Source organism: Engystomops pustulosus, chromosome 8, assembly GCF_040894005.1.
Source record: "Engystomops pustulosus chromosome 8, aEngPut4.maternal, whole genome shotgun sequence".
Lineage (NCBI taxonomy): Eukaryota > Metazoa > Chordata > Amphibia > Anura > Leptodactylidae > Engystomops > Engystomops pustulosus.
Genome location: NC_092418.1, coordinates 83,613,407 through 83,632,197, shown reverse-complemented (window position 1 = coordinate 83,632,197; position 18,791 = coordinate 83,613,407). Strand labels below are relative to the sequence as shown.

The 18,791-nt window shown below is 41.9% G+C and overlaps 1 protein-coding gene across 4 annotated transcripts in view; it reads right to left on the bottom strand.

Annotated features, from left to right (window-relative positions):
- Nucleotides 1-638: 638 nt before the first annotated feature.
- The window catches only part of NCKAP1 (NCK associated protein 1), a 73,112-nt gene continuing 54,959 nt past the window's right edge, over nt 639-18,791 (bottom strand). For all 4 annotated transcript variants that reach the window (XM_072121568.1, XM_072121569.1, XM_072121570.1 and 1 more), the window contains 12 exons: nt 18,344-18,475; nt 14,488-14,706; nt 11,943-12,073; nt 10,704-10,801; nt 8,975-9,068; nt 8,525-8,607; nt 6,131-6,211; nt 5,535-5,628; nt 4,057-4,173; nt 3,848-3,957; nt 3,054-3,143; nt 639-1,710 (listed from right to left, as the gene is read on the bottom strand). In XM_072121568.1, coding sequence (XP_071977669.1) covers nt 1,594-1,710; nt 3,054-3,143; nt 3,848-3,957; nt 4,057-4,173; nt 5,535-5,628; nt 6,131-6,211; nt 8,525-8,607; nt 8,975-9,068; nt 10,704-10,801; nt 11,943-12,073; nt 14,488-14,706; nt 18,344-18,475 — 1,366 coding nt within the window. In that variant the 3' untranslated portion in view covers nt 639-1,593. The remainder of the gene's footprint in view (nt 1,711-3,053; nt 3,144-3,847; nt 3,958-4,056; nt 4,174-5,534; nt 5,629-6,130; nt 6,212-8,524; nt 8,608-8,974; nt 9,069-10,703; nt 10,802-11,942; nt 12,074-14,487; nt 14,707-18,343; nt 18,476-18,791) is intronic.

The window sequence follows — 18,791 nt, the reverse complement described above, 5'->3', positions numbered from 1 at the left end:
GTGGTAGATGCCCTTTATTAATAATCATTTGAATGTTCATCAAGTTATTCAACAGTCCTGATAGTTTGTTGTCTGCAAACTCTTGTTGGATTTATTTCTATATGTCTGAACACTGATGAATAGGAGGGGCGGAAGTAGGAGAGTTACGACTCATCCTGCTTCGCCCCCTCCCCTTGCGCCTCTCAGTCAGAAGGACTGTGAGAGAAAGAGACACAGTGGGTGACGTCATGAGAAACAGGAAGTACATATCAAGGGCACTGATTGAGATTGCCAAGGCGCCAAGCATTCTCCGTCAGTGCCATAAAGATGAACGGGGCAGTTGGCGCATGTGCAAGCAGCTGCTCTTTTCATCTCTGACTAGTCTACAATGGACCTCTGTTCTTGTGGGGGGTCCCCAATAATGAGACCTCCACCTATCAACAAGTTAGCCCCTTAGCCGTGTTTGATACATTTTCAGATTTGCTATAAATTTCCTTTAGCTTTACTAGAAAGGACCCTACACTCCAATGATCAGCTGCGGGAAGGTGTAACTAAAATAAAATGTTAGAACAAAAAAAAAATTATAAGAGCAGACTATTTCATTCAATCATTTCAACCCAACCTCTAAAAATGTTACTTGATGTGGAGCAGGCGGAGCGTTTTCGATACAGTCTAGTGTTTATTGTATGTTATGGAAGGTACACTTGAATTTCAAAAAGTTAAAACATATAAAAGTGGTTAAGGGAAAAAAAACAATGTATCAACATTTGATAAATGCATAAGAATGTCTTATCATACCATAGAGCCGGGTACAATAATGGTAATGTTAATGCCAACAGAGCATTGTGGAAATTAGTCTAAAAAAAGTTATATTATGCTTTTTACAAACAACATTTGCTGCTGCTTAAAATACCAGGGAGGAGTTCTGCCTTATCAGGAGATGTTCCTTAGCTTTGTTCGGATATGAGGGAGGATGCATTGAGGGGGGAGTGGGGGAAGAAACAAATGATGCAATTACTTCACAGAAATCACAGAATCACCTGTCCAAACCGGTATCGATAAGAACATAAAAAGGTACAGGTTATAATTCTCCCTATACGAAATAATTTACACACAGATGTATGTCACCTATACCACCATCTAAAAGAATCACTAAATACATTTTTTTGAAATAAACAAGCAATATTTCTGCATGATCAAATATCAAAACAGCCAAAAAGTAGTGTTGGTATTTTTGTCCCTCTATTTTTTTTTTTTTTTGATCCTTTGCATGTAACTGTCCAGAAACAAAATCTTCTTCGTTTTGTTATATATATATATAATTTTTTTTTTTGTAGATTTTATTATTGTTTTTTTTTAATATTGTAGTGAAGTGCAACCAACCAAGCTTATCTGGTAGTACAACTGCATAAAGAAACCACTGGTCAAAAATACAATGGAATGGAGGGGAGGAGGAAGAATTTGAAGTCACAAAACCGCGTATTTTGTTTTTCTTTTCCAAACCATTAAAAGCAAAAAAAAACAAAAAAAAAAGCAAAAAAAGTACTCCACAGTTTTCAGAGGATGAAGATGAGCCGGATAGATACTCGTGCCGTGTTTTTAAGGAGAAAAGATTTATGCAGAGGATGTGACACTTTGTTTGTAAACTGCATGGTAAGCGTTTCTCAGTAAGACGTAGGGGAAACAAGACTCCAGCAAGTCCATGGTCAGGAATGGGGACTCCTGCACAATCTGTGTGTGAGGAAAAAAAAAACACAAAAACAAAATCAGTGAACGAGCACAAAAAAATATTTTATTTTTAAAAAACATTTTTTTTTCTTTTTTATGAACCCAAAATCTGGAAACCTCTCGTCTAAATGAGGACCTGCTGGAATTAAGCAGATTAATGTGCTAATGTGCAGCTAAAACCCCCTGAAATCAGCTGTTTCCAAGAAACAGTTCTCACCTGTTTAATGGGACCATGCATGGTGCAGAACCACATGGAAAACACAACTTATAATAAACCACACCCCAGATTTAGTCATTCGAAAAATGGTAAAATTAAAATGTCCCTGTTAATCACACACAAGCACAGCTCTGCTACATTCCAACATTAACACACACAGTTCTGCAGTTCTGCTACATCCATTCATGCACACAGCTCTTGACACATTCACATGGCCACACTCACACTGATACTTCTTCATACCCCAGTCCCAGCTGCAACTTATTCTCAGGTCCCATCCCATTGCAGCATGGAAGGGTTTTAGGACCTTGTAGTGATGCAGTAGTGATACTTCTGACATCACTCTAGGTCCTGCTCTCAAAGTCATGTAAGGGCGGCTGTCCGGGTGAAGAAAAGAGCAGTGCAGAGGCAAATAGTGATCAGAGATAGTGTGAAGCACTTCGTCAGCGCTTCACCCGATTTCCAGGTCTGGTAGTGCTGGACCTTCAGACTAGGCACATCTAGATTGTTTTTTTTCTTGATAAAGCGCATTTTATAGTCCGATAAATCCTCCATAAAAAAATTTTAGTCTCCTTTTTTTGACCAACTAGAATATCCGTTGGGTGTAAATTTAAGTGCATGAGGTTGTGCCAGCTCTTGCCAGATGACTGATATATTGGGGAAATGAAGAAGCAGGCATAGAAATCCTGAGGAGGATAGGCAATAGAGACTTTCATTGACAGCCAAGGTCAGACTGGCTCACCAAAGGACCTAAAATCGGTGGACCCAGGAATGAACATAATAAAGGTTTACAGAGCTTAGGGACGTAACATTCCTGTTTGGTGCCTATCAGGGTCTATTATACAGTTGTCACAAGCAAGTGCCACAAAGTAATTCAATTACAATCCAACACCAATGTCAATACAATATGTTGTAAAAATAAACCAGACACATGAACAAGCCCAAACAGTAGTGTAAAGATGAAGAAATATGGCGACCAGATCAAAGTATGTCATCATGATGGACGGAGCTTCAGCATGGTCTAGACTTCAGGATGTAACTAGAATCCCTTCTACTTGTTATTCAATTGACTTCCATGAACCCGATTTACGGGGCAACAGGCCATATATTTCTTTTCTTCTCAACTTACCATATCTAGCAGCAGATAAACAGACTCTCTGTTTCTTGTAGTTGTTTTATCAGTCTCTTGGCCAATTTTCAGCAAGCTGGAAGATGCAAGCTGTGGCAGAAAGTCAGATTAGTGGGACAAGCCGTCAGGATCCTAAACATAGTCTCAAGCAGATATCATGTCTACAATTCTCCCATGAGTCATTGCTGTAGGACATAACCCCATGGGAATGCAAGGCTTCTGAGGCAGCCAAAATAGACAAAGAGCCCTCTTAATTCAGCTAACCTTCTAGACACAGTTTTATGTTGTGGCATTGATTTTTCTTAAAGGATCACCAGATCAAGGATTGTAAACCAAGCACACTGACATACTGGTGTGTGCCCCCTCTGGCAAGATCTGCTCTTTTTTTTTAGCTTTCATGCCTTTGTTTTTAAGGGGGAAAAAAACTTAAATTATGCAAATTAGCCTAAGGGTCTCCAGGCTCCATTAACTCCTATGGAGCCTGGAGCCCCTCAGACTCATTTGCATAATTATAAAAGCCTGTTTTTTGTAAAAATCAGGGCATAAGGAACTAAAAGAAGAGCAGATCCTACCAGAGGAGGCACACACCAATATGTCAGTGTGCTTGGTTTACAATCCTTGATCTGGTGATAGATGTCCTTTAAAATCAGATTATTGAGATTCCGGGAACAAAAAAAAAAAACAAAAAAAAACCCTACAGATCTATTACATATCAGATGACTGCAATTATAAATCAACAAAAAAGAAAAAAAAAGGGGGGGGGGGCAATCTGAAGGCGAAACATAAATACATACAGCCAAGAATTCTTTAAGACGATCTTCAATGCTCCCTTTGTGGATGGTGAACAGGGCTGCGGCAATCTGGTTGATGGCCTTTGCCAGGCAATGGATGTTATTGCAGTGACCTAAGAACCAAAGGCACAGGGGTAAGATCGTGTACAGCTGTTGGGCATTTTAGCACAGCCTGCGGATTAGTGGATACCAGTGGGATAACATTACAATACCTTCTATGGCCGGGCTGTATTGCGACATGACGTTACTAGCCAAGGTTGGCAAAGAAACGGCCACAAACACCATGAGAAGACAAGCAATCTTGTATTCCTCCTCTGGGCTGATTGTTTCTGGAGGGAATCAGGTGAAAAATATATAAATGATCTGCCAGTACGGTGTCATGTCTACCACATTATAAATAAGAGGGAAATGAGTCAGAGTCCCTTATCAGCTATGACTCTACAGTACTACATGTGGACTTCATATTCGTAAAAGATACTTTCCTTTTGTAAGAAAAATAAAAAAAATGGCTCTGCAGAGAGTTCAATTTTTTGCAACCTTGACATCCAACAGTATGTAAATTACATTTTTCTGCCAAGGCTTTTTTATTCTTCCGCCTTTTTGAAGTCTCTATTTCAAGAAATTTCCATCTAAACCAGGGACACTTACTCATAGATCCAGGAACTAGGATTGTGGTAATCTTCTTATATTTGTTAAACATGGCCTCCTTCCTTCTAAGATCCTGCTAGGACTGGGGTGGTTCCCAGAGCCCCTCTGTGCTGCAGATTCACAGACCATTACACCCCCTCTGCTCCTGCATCACTTCCCCTTTCTGCCTGATGCAATGTCACTGCAGCAGAGGAAGTTTCAGCACACAGGCTACCCCACCCTCCTGTAGGGACGCCCACTTTCTGGCGTGCTCCTCTCCTTTCAGATCTCCCCAAGCACATCCGACAGAGATGGAGTGTGCCGCAACGTGCAAGTGGGTATTCCTGCGGGCTACTGGGGCGTGGAGTAACCTCTCCAGGTATTTTACATATAATAATTCCTTTATTTATATAGTGCACACAGATTACGCAGTGCAGCACAGAGCTTGCCAGATCAGTCCCTGTCCCCATGGATAATGTTTTGGAGTTTGGGAGGAAACCAGAGGACCCGGAGGAAACACAGAGAGAACATACAAACTCTTTGCAGATGTTGACCTGGATGGGACTTGAACCCAGGACCACAGCACTGCAAGGCTGTAGTGCTACCAACTAAACCACTGTGCTGCCCCATAATGTTACATGATATTTTTTTTTTTTATAAAAGTTAGATTAGGTTTTAAGATTAGTCAAATAAAGGATAGGGCAGCTGTAGGTAAAAGGGATCTACCATCAGATCTACTTCTGATGGTAAATTCCTTATGGTAGGTTTCCTTTAATAAAAGCCGTATCAGCACATGTGTCATTTGTGGCTTGTAATGATTATAAAGTGGCTTTAACCACAAAAGAGATAAAATGGCTAATAATAAAACTCACCCGACAAACACCCAACTACAAATATCCTAACCCCTGAGCCAATGTATTAGGATGTGAATGTGTCAATCAAGAAGTAAAAATAATTACAAGATAAAATTAGGTTCTACTAAAGTTAATGATGTATATTGACAGTCATCTAATCCTTACAGTTCTTATACTCCTGTGGTCACATATCACTGTACACAACATACCCGATTTCTGAGAGGACAATGCCACGACCAGGGCCGGGTCAATTTCACATGGCAATCCGGCTGCTGATGACAACTCGTACACGTTCATTGCAACCTTTAAAGGGGGGAAAAAAATATATAACCAAAATATTGTAACACACTAGCGAAGATAAAACTAAAACCACTAGAATTCTAACTTCATTTGTGGGTTAGACACTTTCACCAAATTCTTCAAAGTCATCAGGATAGAAAGGGGACGTGATCTAAGCTGTGATAACACCCACCAAGATTTGATACTAAGATCATCCAACATAAGCCCTTTGTAGTCAGGTGTGCAGATGTGTGGAGAAGTTGGGCAAAAGTGTTCAGCATATGACCCATCAGTCTTGATTGGCCCCGGGGGCAGCGGGACCCAGGACTTCCTGTGACATCATGCTGGTTTTTCGTTAGATAAAGGGGTGTGTGAACTCATTGTATGTACGATAGTAATGACTTACCCCAACCCCTATAAATATAACTTAGGCATTTGGTAGCAAATGTCGCCGATACAGTTTAATGTAAAAATACGTACATTGCACCCTCTAAAGGAACATACATGGAGGATATGGTGTTCTTACCTTCATATCGGTCTCTCTTGGAATGTGATCCTTGAAGTCTTCAACAGAACTCACAAGGAAAGGAATGTGGTAAGATAAGACCTGAAAGAGGAATTATAGACTATCTCAGCATGCCCGGCATCGGCAGATAAGACATTTTACTGTGCATTTAATAGCCAGGTAATCCAAAAGACCAACTAAAATACCAGACGTGATCTGTCAGATAAATAAGAGAAGTACAGAGGCGCTCCGGGGGTTCCAAACACACATTACTAAATGCACAGAAGATTAAAGAGTCCTGTAAAGCTGTGAAACATTATATTTGGAATACGTCATCTTTTCACCATTTTATCAGTCGCCCCAGTGAGTCATTGACAAGATGCCACATGCAATGGCTACAAGAACGATTTCTCAAAAGGTTTTGGATCTTACTTCATTTAACACTTTCTTGTGGTGTGCAACCAATTGAATATATGACACACAAGGACAGATGTACAATTACTGCCTTAGGCCACATTCACACGACTGTCGTGGGGACATATATACAGAGGCAAGCTGGTGGTAGTATGGTACCGCACTGTACACAAGAAAAAGATAAAACGTATAACTTTTTTGGCCTATACAGCTGCGCACCACTATCCGCGTGCCGACATGTGCTCGTACATGCTACATTGTGTCAATGCGTCCTAAAAGTGTGTCAGTACAAATTCAGACTTAATGAAGAAAGTCATAAAGGGGTTTTCTGGGTTGAAATAATTGACTGATCTTTACAAGGTCTTTATGTGTATGCAGAATTCACCAGAATTCTAGTGCATTTTGCTTAAAGAGGACCACTTACTGATCCGTATGGACCCGTGGTGGTCTAGATCAGTGATTTTCAACTAGTGTGCCGCGACACATGGTCGGGTGTGCCGCGGGGAAAGTTCCCCAAACTATGGTGCCCCCTGTGTTTTGTTTCCCGGCAACGCACAGCGATGTAAAATGAGAAATACTATAGTCATGAGGCTGGAGTACTACAAGTACCAGCTCACATGCTGATTATATGAGCTGGCACTCGTACTCTGGCATCATGGCCATAGTACTTCTCATTGTACCCCTTTATTTTGCAGTATATGAGCCACATAATAATCAGCACCATATACTAAAAACAGGGAGAAACTGAGAACTCCCTGGTTTCACACTCATTTACTGAGTGAGTAAAATAAATTTAGAATCTATATTATTAACTATATGTATAATATGACTGTTTTAGTGTCATTTTGTGCTATTTTGGTTGGTGGTGTGCCCCAGGATTTTCTAAGTATAAAAAGTGTGCCGCGGCTCAAAAAAGGTTGAAAATCACTGGTCTAGATTATATTTCTGTGGCCTAAATTAAAGAAAAACAAAAATTTGTACATATGAGGCACATCGGAGTCGCCTCAGAAAATCCCACGCTGGCACCTCCTCTTGCGTTGCAGGAAGTGAAGATGGGACAATATCTCCGCTTCACTATGGATGACGCTGAAGCTAGGGTGCACTACGATGGCTTCACTAGCCACAACACATAGGGAACTCCTGATGCAGGCAAGTTAAACAATTATTTCCAACCTTGTAGGGGACGATTTGGGAGACTAAACCACCGACAGGTCCTTATGCCAGGTTCCTATTGATCTCCTTTACTGTGCTTTGGTAGCCTTTACCCTGGTCTTATATGGTCGATCTAGGTAGGAGTCGTCTCAGTATTTAGTAGTTTTGAAGGTCATTTTACAAACATAAAGAGGGGACTGGAATCACAGGAACTAGCATTATGTAGGGATTGAAAATCTTTTGGCAGACTGGGGGGGTTGTTCCACTGTCCAACTTAATAACAAGGCAAAGGAGAAGCTGAACAATGGCATCCAAGCATGAAACATTATCACAAGCATTCCTCTTCACACTTCACAGGCTGTAATATTTAAGAGGATGAGTCAGTTCAGAACAGCTGAGGCATCTACAGACGTCTGTTCTGCTGATATATGTGAGAACAGCGATGTGAAGAGTCCATAATTATACACCTGCCCGTATCGAAAAGTCTTACATCAAGATCAATGTGCCTGCCATCAATGAACACAAGAGCAAGACTGGGAATGTGCCAAGCTGTGGAGTAATAAAGGCACGTTCACATCAGTATTCTGCAAACCATTTATATTGGAAGACATACCACCACTGCCATCTGCCAAGATACGCAACTTTGTTCCCATCTTGTACAAGAACCACACACTTAATACATGCCCCATCATGAGCTGAATACAGAGGGTCCTGATGCCTATTGTCATAGAAAGGTCAAAGTTCTCAATGGCAGAGGGGTCCCTGTAATAAAGCCATTACCCTTTCGTACATTACAGATTGTGCCAAAAATTTGTGTCAAGAAAAGGAAATAAAGTAGTGAATTCTTACATCTCTGAGGGCTTCCTGTGCAAGTGAGCGGAAGGACAATATAACTCCAATGATGGTCATCCTCTTCAGCACACTGTCCACAGCTACAACCAAAACAGAACAAAGTGAGCCCAGCAATCTTCAACGCCCAATATTTTGTACTGCCAAGATGATACAGCAGTTAGGACATTGCTTTATTCTCAACAGACATACAATTCTCAGACAGACGTAAAATTAAGTGCACCGACCAGCCATGACAATGCAAAATTTGGTCATTATTGCTCCCTCTACTATATTTTAAGTGAGCATGTCACATTGAAAATCTTGTCCATCGATCAGGAAGTATGTTACAGAGCAGGAGGAGCTGAGCAGTTTGTTACTCAAGATGTTATTCCTTGTGCAATCTACTCAGCTCCTCTTGCTCTATAACATGCTGCCTTGCTGTACTGCTCCATGGCGATGATTACTTACAGGACAGTCTTTTGAAGAGCGCTTGCATTTGTTCAGGTTTGTCAAAGCTTGTCCTCATTTGTGTTAACACTTCAACGTTCTCCACCACAAGTTTCTGCAAAATAAAATGATTCAGTTGGTTAATAGACTTATGATCTAACAGTGTGGGGGAGAAAAGATCCATGTGCAATTCAGTACAAGACGCTTATCTGTGGCCATTTGTCAACACCCGAGACTATTCAGTCTTAAAGGAAATCTAATGCTAAAGTAAAGCTAAATTAACCTATAGTCCCTATAGCCCTCTTCACTGCGATCCCAGCCCTGGTATTCTTTAATATTGACAGGATTGCCTTAAAAAAAAAAAAACCTTCTAAAAAGCAGCCCGGAGTGCTCTTGCCTGTTAAAGGGGTTTTCCCATGAAGTAAAGTTATGCCCTATCTGCGGGATAGGGCCTAGCTTGCTGAGACCCCCACAGATAGCGAAAACGAGGGGTCCATCAGATGGAGCAGAACGGTCACGCATGGCCGTTTGCTCCATTATCTGACAGAGACCCCCACTGATCAGCAAGTTAGGCCTAACTTGATACCATGGGAAAACCCCTTTAATTGTTCACGTCTCCTGCGCCATAGATACTCCCCTCTCCCAGCACGAGAGAGGGAGGTGACGTCACACGAGAGGCGATTGGTTTTTAGGAGTGTTTTTTTTAGGCTTAAAGAAACCACCGCCAGGATCAGGGCAAATAGGAGTATAGGCGAGTATCTGTAGATTAATTTAGCTCAACTTTAGTGGTAGATTTCCTTTAAACTCCAGCAGAGCCTACACAGAAAAACCTTACTTTTTGTGTAGAAATCAAGACAAAGGACATTTTATTCTGGTTCCACACGTCGGTGGTATAACCTTTGTTCCATCGCCATGTACATGATGGATAAGGGCAGACAGACTTCTTGACAAGTTGACAGAAGACAAAATGCCAAATGTCTCCAGGCAGAAAGATGACTATTATACTGGATTATATGCACTTCAATTGATAGAAGTATTGTGCAGAAACAAAACAGAGGAAAAGTAAATGCAGCCTAATATAAAAGCATCTCGGACCATGTCCTTATGTTTGCAAAAGAAAAACAGAGCTTGCAGTAGAAGGCGAGGATAGTGTCACACAATTAATATAAACATGTAATAAATCAACTAGTATATTAAATTAACGTCTCACATGTCATTGAAAAAAAAAAAAGTAAAAATTGTCAGGATGTGTAAAGCCATTTGAAAAACATAATTTCAAATATCAAATGTGATTTAAGGACAAGCTTAACAGCCAAAACGGACCTGGACGTTCGTGTACCATGAATAGGTCATGAATAGGGTTAAAGAAACCATATTTGTGGGGCAACCAGTTAGTTTTTTGCCTCAATTTTTCTCTGTTTTTGCCAACTCTGTCTTGGCCATTGGTTAGATGCCCTACCACATGTTTTTGAGCAGATATACAAAAACTCCTTCCCCCACTGAGGGAATGTACAGAAAGCAACATGGTCCCTCTTCGATTGAGCTGAGAAAGATTGACAATTCTTTACACTTGGGGTGGCTGACCACCATAATCTTTATACCAGTTTGCACGTAACACAGGTGGATATAGTCAAAGATGTTTTCAAAAAATTTTACGAGGATGATCGGGATTGTGTGGGTTTCTCTTTGCAGTAATATACAAGGTGGAATCGCTGTAGGAGATGGCGGCTGTCTACAATGGGTGCAATACCTTGAGTTCAGCCACTTGGGATGAGATATGCCACATTAGACTTTCACTTAGAAACTTCATGCCGTATGGTCCCAGCAGCTCAGAGAGCGCTCTCATTTCTGTGAAATTGTTAAAAAAAATATATATATACATAAATAAATAGAGAGTTTACAATGAGAATATAAAAATTCAGCAACCACAAATGCCTGAACAAGTTGTCAGGATAACAAAAATGCTTACTGTTCATAACAAAGTGCTAAAAGTACACTACAAAGTTTATAAAACCATTCAGCAATGTTCAGGGGGCAGATTTATTTCTGGATATCCGCTCAGTGAATTTGTAGTTTTTATTTTTTTGTTTAATTTACAAACTACAGAAGTAAACATATGCGCTGCTCTTGGCGTGGCTCTCTTACAATTATGACAATCCATAGGCTGTGGTGGAGGGATCTGCTAGACGCAGTTATACCGCCATCCATGAACAATCGCCAATTAGAGATCACATAACCCTCCACCGGCGGCCATTTTATGGACAGGAATGTCTGGCTGATGAGGGAAAAGACAGGAGGTTTCTCTTCACATAACAAAACTGTGCAGAACTAGTAATAGATGTATATTGGTAAATTACCTAATATACTGCCTCCCACACTTACACACACATTACATAAAAAACATGAGGTAAAAGTGGACAAGCCCTTTAAGTGCAAAATTGTTTTAACCTCCTATGTGTATGATTGTGTTCTTTTAAGCATTTTTCTTCTACAGCCAGTCACCATACTGTATATTATTAAACTACTAGCCCCCCTCAGGTAGAATGACATGTCCTTCTAGAGGTCCATCTATGTGTACTGTCACATGTTTACCTACAAAAGAGGTGTCCAAAATCAAGAGAATTTGAAGAGAGTCACTTTTAGAGGCTGCAGAGGGAATGCCACATCAAACACCTTCACTTATTGTACTTAGAAACATGTTTTGGTGTCAAGTAAACAGCTCACAATGATTCCATAACCACAATTTTATTTCAATCTTATTTTGTCGGCACCAGGCAAGACCCTTGGAACAAAAAGCTGTGAAATACATAGATCTCCCCCATTCTGCCCATCTATCAGAAGTGTCTAAGCTAATCAGAGCTCAGCTTTAATCTTCCCACAGCGGTTTATAAAATGAAAGTTTCATGGATTCGATGGGCAACTAGAACAGTTTTACCTCAGACACTTCTGATAAAGGAGTTTATGCATTTCTCCAACAGATCTGACTTACCTGAGATGTCAGAGTATTCCTCGGCGTTAAAGGTTAGCTCATTCTCAGTGGGCAGATTTACAAAAGCTTTCATTGCAGGAAAATAAGCTATGTGCCCATTGCTAACTTGTCTCAATAGTGTTTCCAAATACCTACAAAACAAGAGAACAGACCGCCTATTGTATTCCAAATCATTTATGGGTAGAAATAGTAGAAGACATTTAGAAAACACGGAGAGTTAAATAAGAACCAAGGAAATTTAGAAGAGATGTATGAATTGTTGTGCTACGCTATACACATGCATGCTCTGCTAAGATAAGCTTGCATGTTTATTTCACAGGAAAATGGGGAATAAGCAGCAAATCAAACCAATCTTTCTGCCGCCTTTATGGAAAAACTGTAATAATTTATTAAATTCATGTCCATGGATTTAACAAGGATGCACTTCTCATAGAAACGTCATTAAAGGGGTTGTCCGAGTTTTGAAAAAAAAAAAATATATATGTGGCCGGGAGCAGGCTACCTAAAACAATAAAGCTGTACTTACCTTCCGGTGCCCTCCGGTATCCAGCGCTGCTGTCGCTCCGGTCCGGGCGCCATGTAAACAAACATGGACGCCGGAGCAGCGCTGCATTCAGCTTCCAGCCGGACACGACAACCTTCCGGCCCTCATACACAATGCTGTGTATAGGGACGGATGGGTGTACCTGGCCACGGCCGGCCGGAAGCTGAATGCAGCGCTGCTCCGGCGGCCATGTTTGTTTACATGGCGCCCGGACCGGAGCGACAGCAGCGCTGGATACCGGAAGGTAAGTACAGCTTTATTATTTTAGGCACCCCCCTGCTGGCCACATATATATATATTTTTTTAAACTCGGACAACCCCTTTAAATATTTCGGGCTATCCCACAGAACTGCTACCAGAGGGGTTACATACAAGACCGCAACAAGGCCAAAAACCAGCGAAAGAGTATCCCTATGTATGAGCAATATATACAGTCTCCCTGTGATGTCACAGCAGTGTAACCGAGGAAAAGTCCACCTTGTGACATCAGTGACATATCTGATAGTGATGGGAATTCCGGCTCTTCTTAGTGAGCTGGCTCATTAGGCTCAGCTCACCAAGAACAGCTGGCTCTTCTGGAGCCTGAACAGCTCCCTATTTAATATATAATAGTCAGGCCAATCAGTCACCCAACACCACTCCACTTTTAACCCGATTGTATCGGGGTAAAGGGGTGTGGTGAGACTGTTAGGGACAGGGTTAAAGGAAACCTACCACTTGAAGTGGCAGGTTTCCGATGGCAATACCGAGCACCAGCTCAGGGTGAGCTGGTGCCGGAGCTTATTTTAGTTAGTGTTTTAAACCGCGATATCGCGGTTTAAAACACTTTTTAAACTTTATAGCTGGCGCATGGGAGGTACGCGCTCGGCGCTTACCATGCGCACGGCTCTCATTCACTTCCTATGTAGCCGCGCGCACGGTAAGCGCCGAGCGCGTACCTGCCTGCGCCAGCTAGAAAGTTTAAAAAGGGTTTTAAACCGCGATACCCCGGTTTAAAACACTAACTAAAATAAGCTCCGGCACCAGCTCATCCTGAGCTGGTGCTCGGTATTGCCATCGGAAACCTGCCACTTCAAGTGGTAGGTTTCCTTTAAGTGAGCCATCATCTCATTTAGGTGAGCCATCTCCCGTCGTTCACAAACAAGAGCCAGCTCGTTCACGGATGACACATCACGAATATCTGAGAGAGACCTCCTTATGAAATGCTTGAAGGGGAGCTCTTTGTGATCTAATAATGTACTTGAATGAGTTCCCCCTTTTGAGGTCACAGCAATTCACCTAAGTGAACCAAGTTCCTATGTGATTTCAAAGGAGCATATGTGAATTGTGAAGGGTCTTAAAAGAAGACCGCCCAATGTTAGCTCATCGTACTTGAAGACTTTCTTGTGATGTGACGCTATGGGCTCAAATAAGATCATTGTGATGTCACAGAAGTATGACTGACAAAAAAACCAAAGCTTGTGTTATGAAAGAAGGATCTCTCACATGAGTGTCCTGTCAAAGCAGAAAATCTAAACGAGACTTTCTGTGATATCACAGTAGTGTACGGGAGAGACCTGGGGCCCAAGAGAGCACTGTGATGTCAAAGCGATGATGTCACAGTAGTGCTCTTGTGATATCACAGCTGTTGACCCCCCCCCCCCATCTGACATAACAGCAGCGCTTCTTAATAAAACCCCTTTGTGATGTCATAATTTATTTGCAACTATTTTCTCTTTTTGCTGTGCAGACCACTAGAAAATCCCTCGATGGAGCAAATCACCAGTAACCATGAGACAAATAGGAAGAAGCACAGCCTTATGATCTTATTGGGGGCCCCTCACTTGCTGGACCCCCGAGCAGCTGCACTGCCTCGCATTGTTTATATAGCAGGGAAAAGATTTTACATTTCCATCAGGATAGTCTGTATGTGCGGAAGCATTTGATTTGATATTAAAAGGTTAAACGGTTGGATGTGACAGGGAATAACATCATGTCAGACAAGTGAAGTACAGTACTTACCAATTAGTGTACAGACTGGTGATTGTGGGCTCTCCATGGCTGTCAAGATGCTGCGTTTGCTGAAGCAGAACATTGTTGAAAACCCTTGTGATGTCAATCTGCACATAGTTTTCTATTGACTGCAGCACAGTCATGTAGGCCCTTACACTAGTTAATAACTCTGAGGGCTTTGCAATCTCTTGTGTGGCCTGATTGTACATGGTCATGCCAACAATAGACCTGGAGCGGGAAAATAAAGGGATATTAGCTAAATCTCAGCAGAAGGAATGTCGCATGGGAAGCAAATACTTGGCATCCGGCAGTCACACAGTGCACGTCCAATCATCACAATAACCGACTATGGGAATTCTTCCATTAACGGAACCATAATGATATAGTTCTATTCACAGCTTAAAGGAATACTAAAGTAGATGCTACATGAAAGAGAACCCGTCATGCAAAATAACCCCCTAAACTAAATATACTTTCATAAACTGCCATTAGAGAGCATTGCCTCTGTCCCTTCATTGTCCCTCTACATGCCTGTAAACCTAAGCAATGAGGTCATAAAGCTGTATGCAAATGACCTGTGAAATGTCCAATGAGTCATTAGCATATTCGTGCTGTCCAGCTTATTCATGAGTGGGAGGCACAGCCACGCCCCCAGTGCATGACTGACAGCCTGTATAATGGTGTGAGGCTGTATAATGATGTGCTTCCTGCAGCCTGTGTGTGTATAGAAGAGATACAACAGCTCCAGGCAGCCATGTTATAGCAGAACATGTCAGGTACTTGTGTAGCTGATGTCTGTGTCTCTGTGTATTAGGAGGATGCAGCATGTCAGCAGGTGCAGCGCACACACACTAGCAATGCTTTACTATACATTACACACAGACATGAGCAGGGGGAGGAGAGGGGAGGGGTGACATCACTGCCTCTGACCTTGTGACCAGCCTCATTTACATGATAAAGAATAAATGATTTTATAATGATTAATGCATGAAATAACTAGATAAAGGCTGGGATGGGATCCTTGTGAGCTGCTCCAACAGGTAGTAGTGACAGGACAAGTGACACAGACCTGATGACAGGTGTCCTTTAATGCTACAAATAAACAGATGTTGACTTGTGTTTTTAGCTATGGTGATCTGAAATAGTGGTCAACTAGAGGGGGTTAATAATTTTACTGAAGATAATAGGTAGCGTTCACAGCTCATCCTATCAATGAAGATCCTGTGTTATCTGCCTCCAACTTTTTCAGGCTACAGATTTGCTCTTTTAGTTAAAGCTTTTGCTGAAGTATTTAGTCTTTTATTATTGCCATGAGGGAATAAGCAGCGCTCACTCGCCAATGCCACATGGGATACAAACAACAGTCTACAAGATGTTGAATGTGGCCCCTTTAAACTGCACCTGGCATGTGCAAGTAGCCCACACAGATTCAATCTATACACAGGAATTGTGTCGGTGGAGTCAGTAGGACCCTCTGTCTCTACTAGGAGTGCTCTAGGAGTGCTATGAGGTTTTCTTTGCTCAAAATCATATACATCTATATATGTCAGAGAATTCTCCTATCACATAGAGCAGTGGATATCGATATCCAATGCTGCAAAACCCGAAATTAAGACTTCATTAAAAAAAAAAACAAACACAGAAAATATGAAAAAAAAAATTAAAAACGGGAACCTACCACCACGATTATACCTATAAAGGTAGAACGTAGGAGTAGAAAAGAGGCTACTGGGGCGTGGAGCAGCCGCGACGTGTAGCCTCATGTCCGGCTATTCCACGCCCGAGTAGCCGCTCTAGAAAATTTACATATTAGAATATTAAAAATTTTAAAAAGATAGCAGGGATGTGAGGATTAACTCTAAAAAGGGCTATCCTCATGTCCCATACATCCAACTACCACCCGTTGTACCTTTAAAAGGGAACCTACCACTACGATTCTACCTATAAAGGGCACCTCTCATCAGGGTTTTGTCATTGGACCTAATGACAGGTTCTAACAGAAGTTCTCTCACTGTTTCCCATTCAGATTTGATTATAAAAATCCATAGCTCATGATCTCTTGTCAGCAAACTCGCCAATCACAAGGGGCGTGTTTTGTCTTCTCCAAATCGGCAATGAGGGAGACACTGGCCGAGTCAGAAAGCGACTCATGGAAAAGAATTTCCAGAGGGAAGGGGGAATGAGGGAGCCGAGGGAGACGTTGTAGAAGAGAAATCATGCCCCTTGTGACTTGGGGTTCAAAATGATCTACGGATTTAAAAATAAAAACTGAATGGGAAACAGGTGAGGAGACTTCTATGGAAAGCTGTCATTAGATTCAATGGTGAAAACCTGACAACGGATTCCCTTTAATTTTTTTTTTTTTTAGGGATATTTCACTAAAGGCAAAGTCTAATACTCAGCTACAGTTATCCAACTTAGACAAAATTGTAAATAATTGCCCAACTCAGCCCCAGTTATCATCCACTGCTTATTATCATTATAAACACCGCAGGGGTCCGCACTATTGTTTCTTTTGTGAATAACGCCAGGAAAACTTTTGTACATGGAAGTCAATGAGAACAGATTGTACTGTATATGGAAAAGCTTCTGCTTTAGGTGTCAGTTATTCTCTTTCACCATAGAAAATACTAATGGACACTAGCGGCAATGTGAACTTAGTCTAAGGAGGAGGGAGGGGACACATGATACTCTCCACACTTTTAGGAGAGCTTTACGGCCCCAAGTACGGTTGTGTACATGAGACCTTACAATGAAAACAGGCATTATATTTTCTTTTCAAGGACATCGACCACCAAGAGGAAAGACTGTATGCAAATGAGCTGAGGGGCTCCAGGCTCCATTAACACCTATGGAGCCTGGAGCCCCTCAGGCTCATTTGCATACGATCCTTTATCCTGGTGGTAGATACCCTTTAATATTCTAGGCCAAATCCCCAGAACTACCGTATTTTCTGCCCTATAGGGCGCACCGGACTATAAGGCGCATTAGTCCGATGCGCCTTATATATGTAATAATTACATATATAAGGCGCATCGGACTATAAGGCGCGGGGTCCGGGGGCGTGTCGGAGGTCCGGGGGCGTGGCGGGGGCGTGGCGGAGACGTGGCGGAGACGCGACGCGACGCCGAGACGCACCGGGGAACGCGGGGAAGGTGAGCGGGAGGTGGAGGAGGGCAGCGGACCATACTTACATTGGTCCCCGCTACCAGAGACAGCAGATCTCCAGCGGGAACTGCAGACCACGCGGCAGAAGTTGTTGTTGCCGCGTGGTCTGCAGTTCCCGTGGAGATCTGCTGTCTCCGGTCTCCGGTAGCGGGGACCTATGTAAGTATGGTCCGCTGCCCAGCGCCATACATAGGGCGCACCGGACTATAAGGCGCACTTTGGATTTCCACGGAAATCCAATGCTTTTAAGTGCGCCTTATAGTCCGGAAAATACGGTACATTAGGATCTCTCCGCTAATACATCTAAAGTTTTTCCAGACTTCTGTAATTCTAGAGAAATCCAATATGATTTCATAGGTAATGTGATGTTTACCTGGCAGAGGTTTTTCTAGTTAGATTAGAGAGATTAACACTGAAATATATGTTCAAATGTGTGCGCTTGTGCATTTTGTCAGGGTATATTAGGTCCAGACTGGTTCATGCTCTGATTATAAATGATCCATTCCAGTTTCAGCCTCCAGCATCTTACTACCCGGATATAACAGATGACCCTGAATTCCATGCACACAACTTTTCCTCATAAAAATTGTTTTATGAAATATTTTTTGGAAATGATACGTCCGATGTATCTGCAATTCTAATTTTAGGGAAGTTAATAAAAAGAAATTGAACTTCATACCAGGCGTCTGACACTTACTTGGTGAAGCGAATTTCCAAGTGCGAGGTCAAATACTCCCGCGGAGTGAACGTATGCTCCCATACGACCATATTGGGCGCATAATTAATAGAGAAACAGAGTTCTGAAAGTGCAGTATGCAGTTTATCTAAACTGTAGCAGAAAAAGAAGAAAACATACATAATTACAATGAGTAGAGATGTATCAGTACACAGTCATGTCTGGCTAGGTTAATACCACATATTCATCTATCATTCAGCAAACAGAAGGAAAAAGACTTTGTGATTTGGACTTATTTTCTAGGATTGTAGCGTGATAAGGATTCTCACACTGTGGTTTTCTTTGATTTATGAATTCAACCTGCCCCCCAGCCCCTCCACTCTGCTGTAATATCTAACCAGAAGCCTGCAACAACTTTTGTGCAGACCAGAGGAGAGAGGCTAGGCTGTGTTTAGTGAAGAGATCTTAC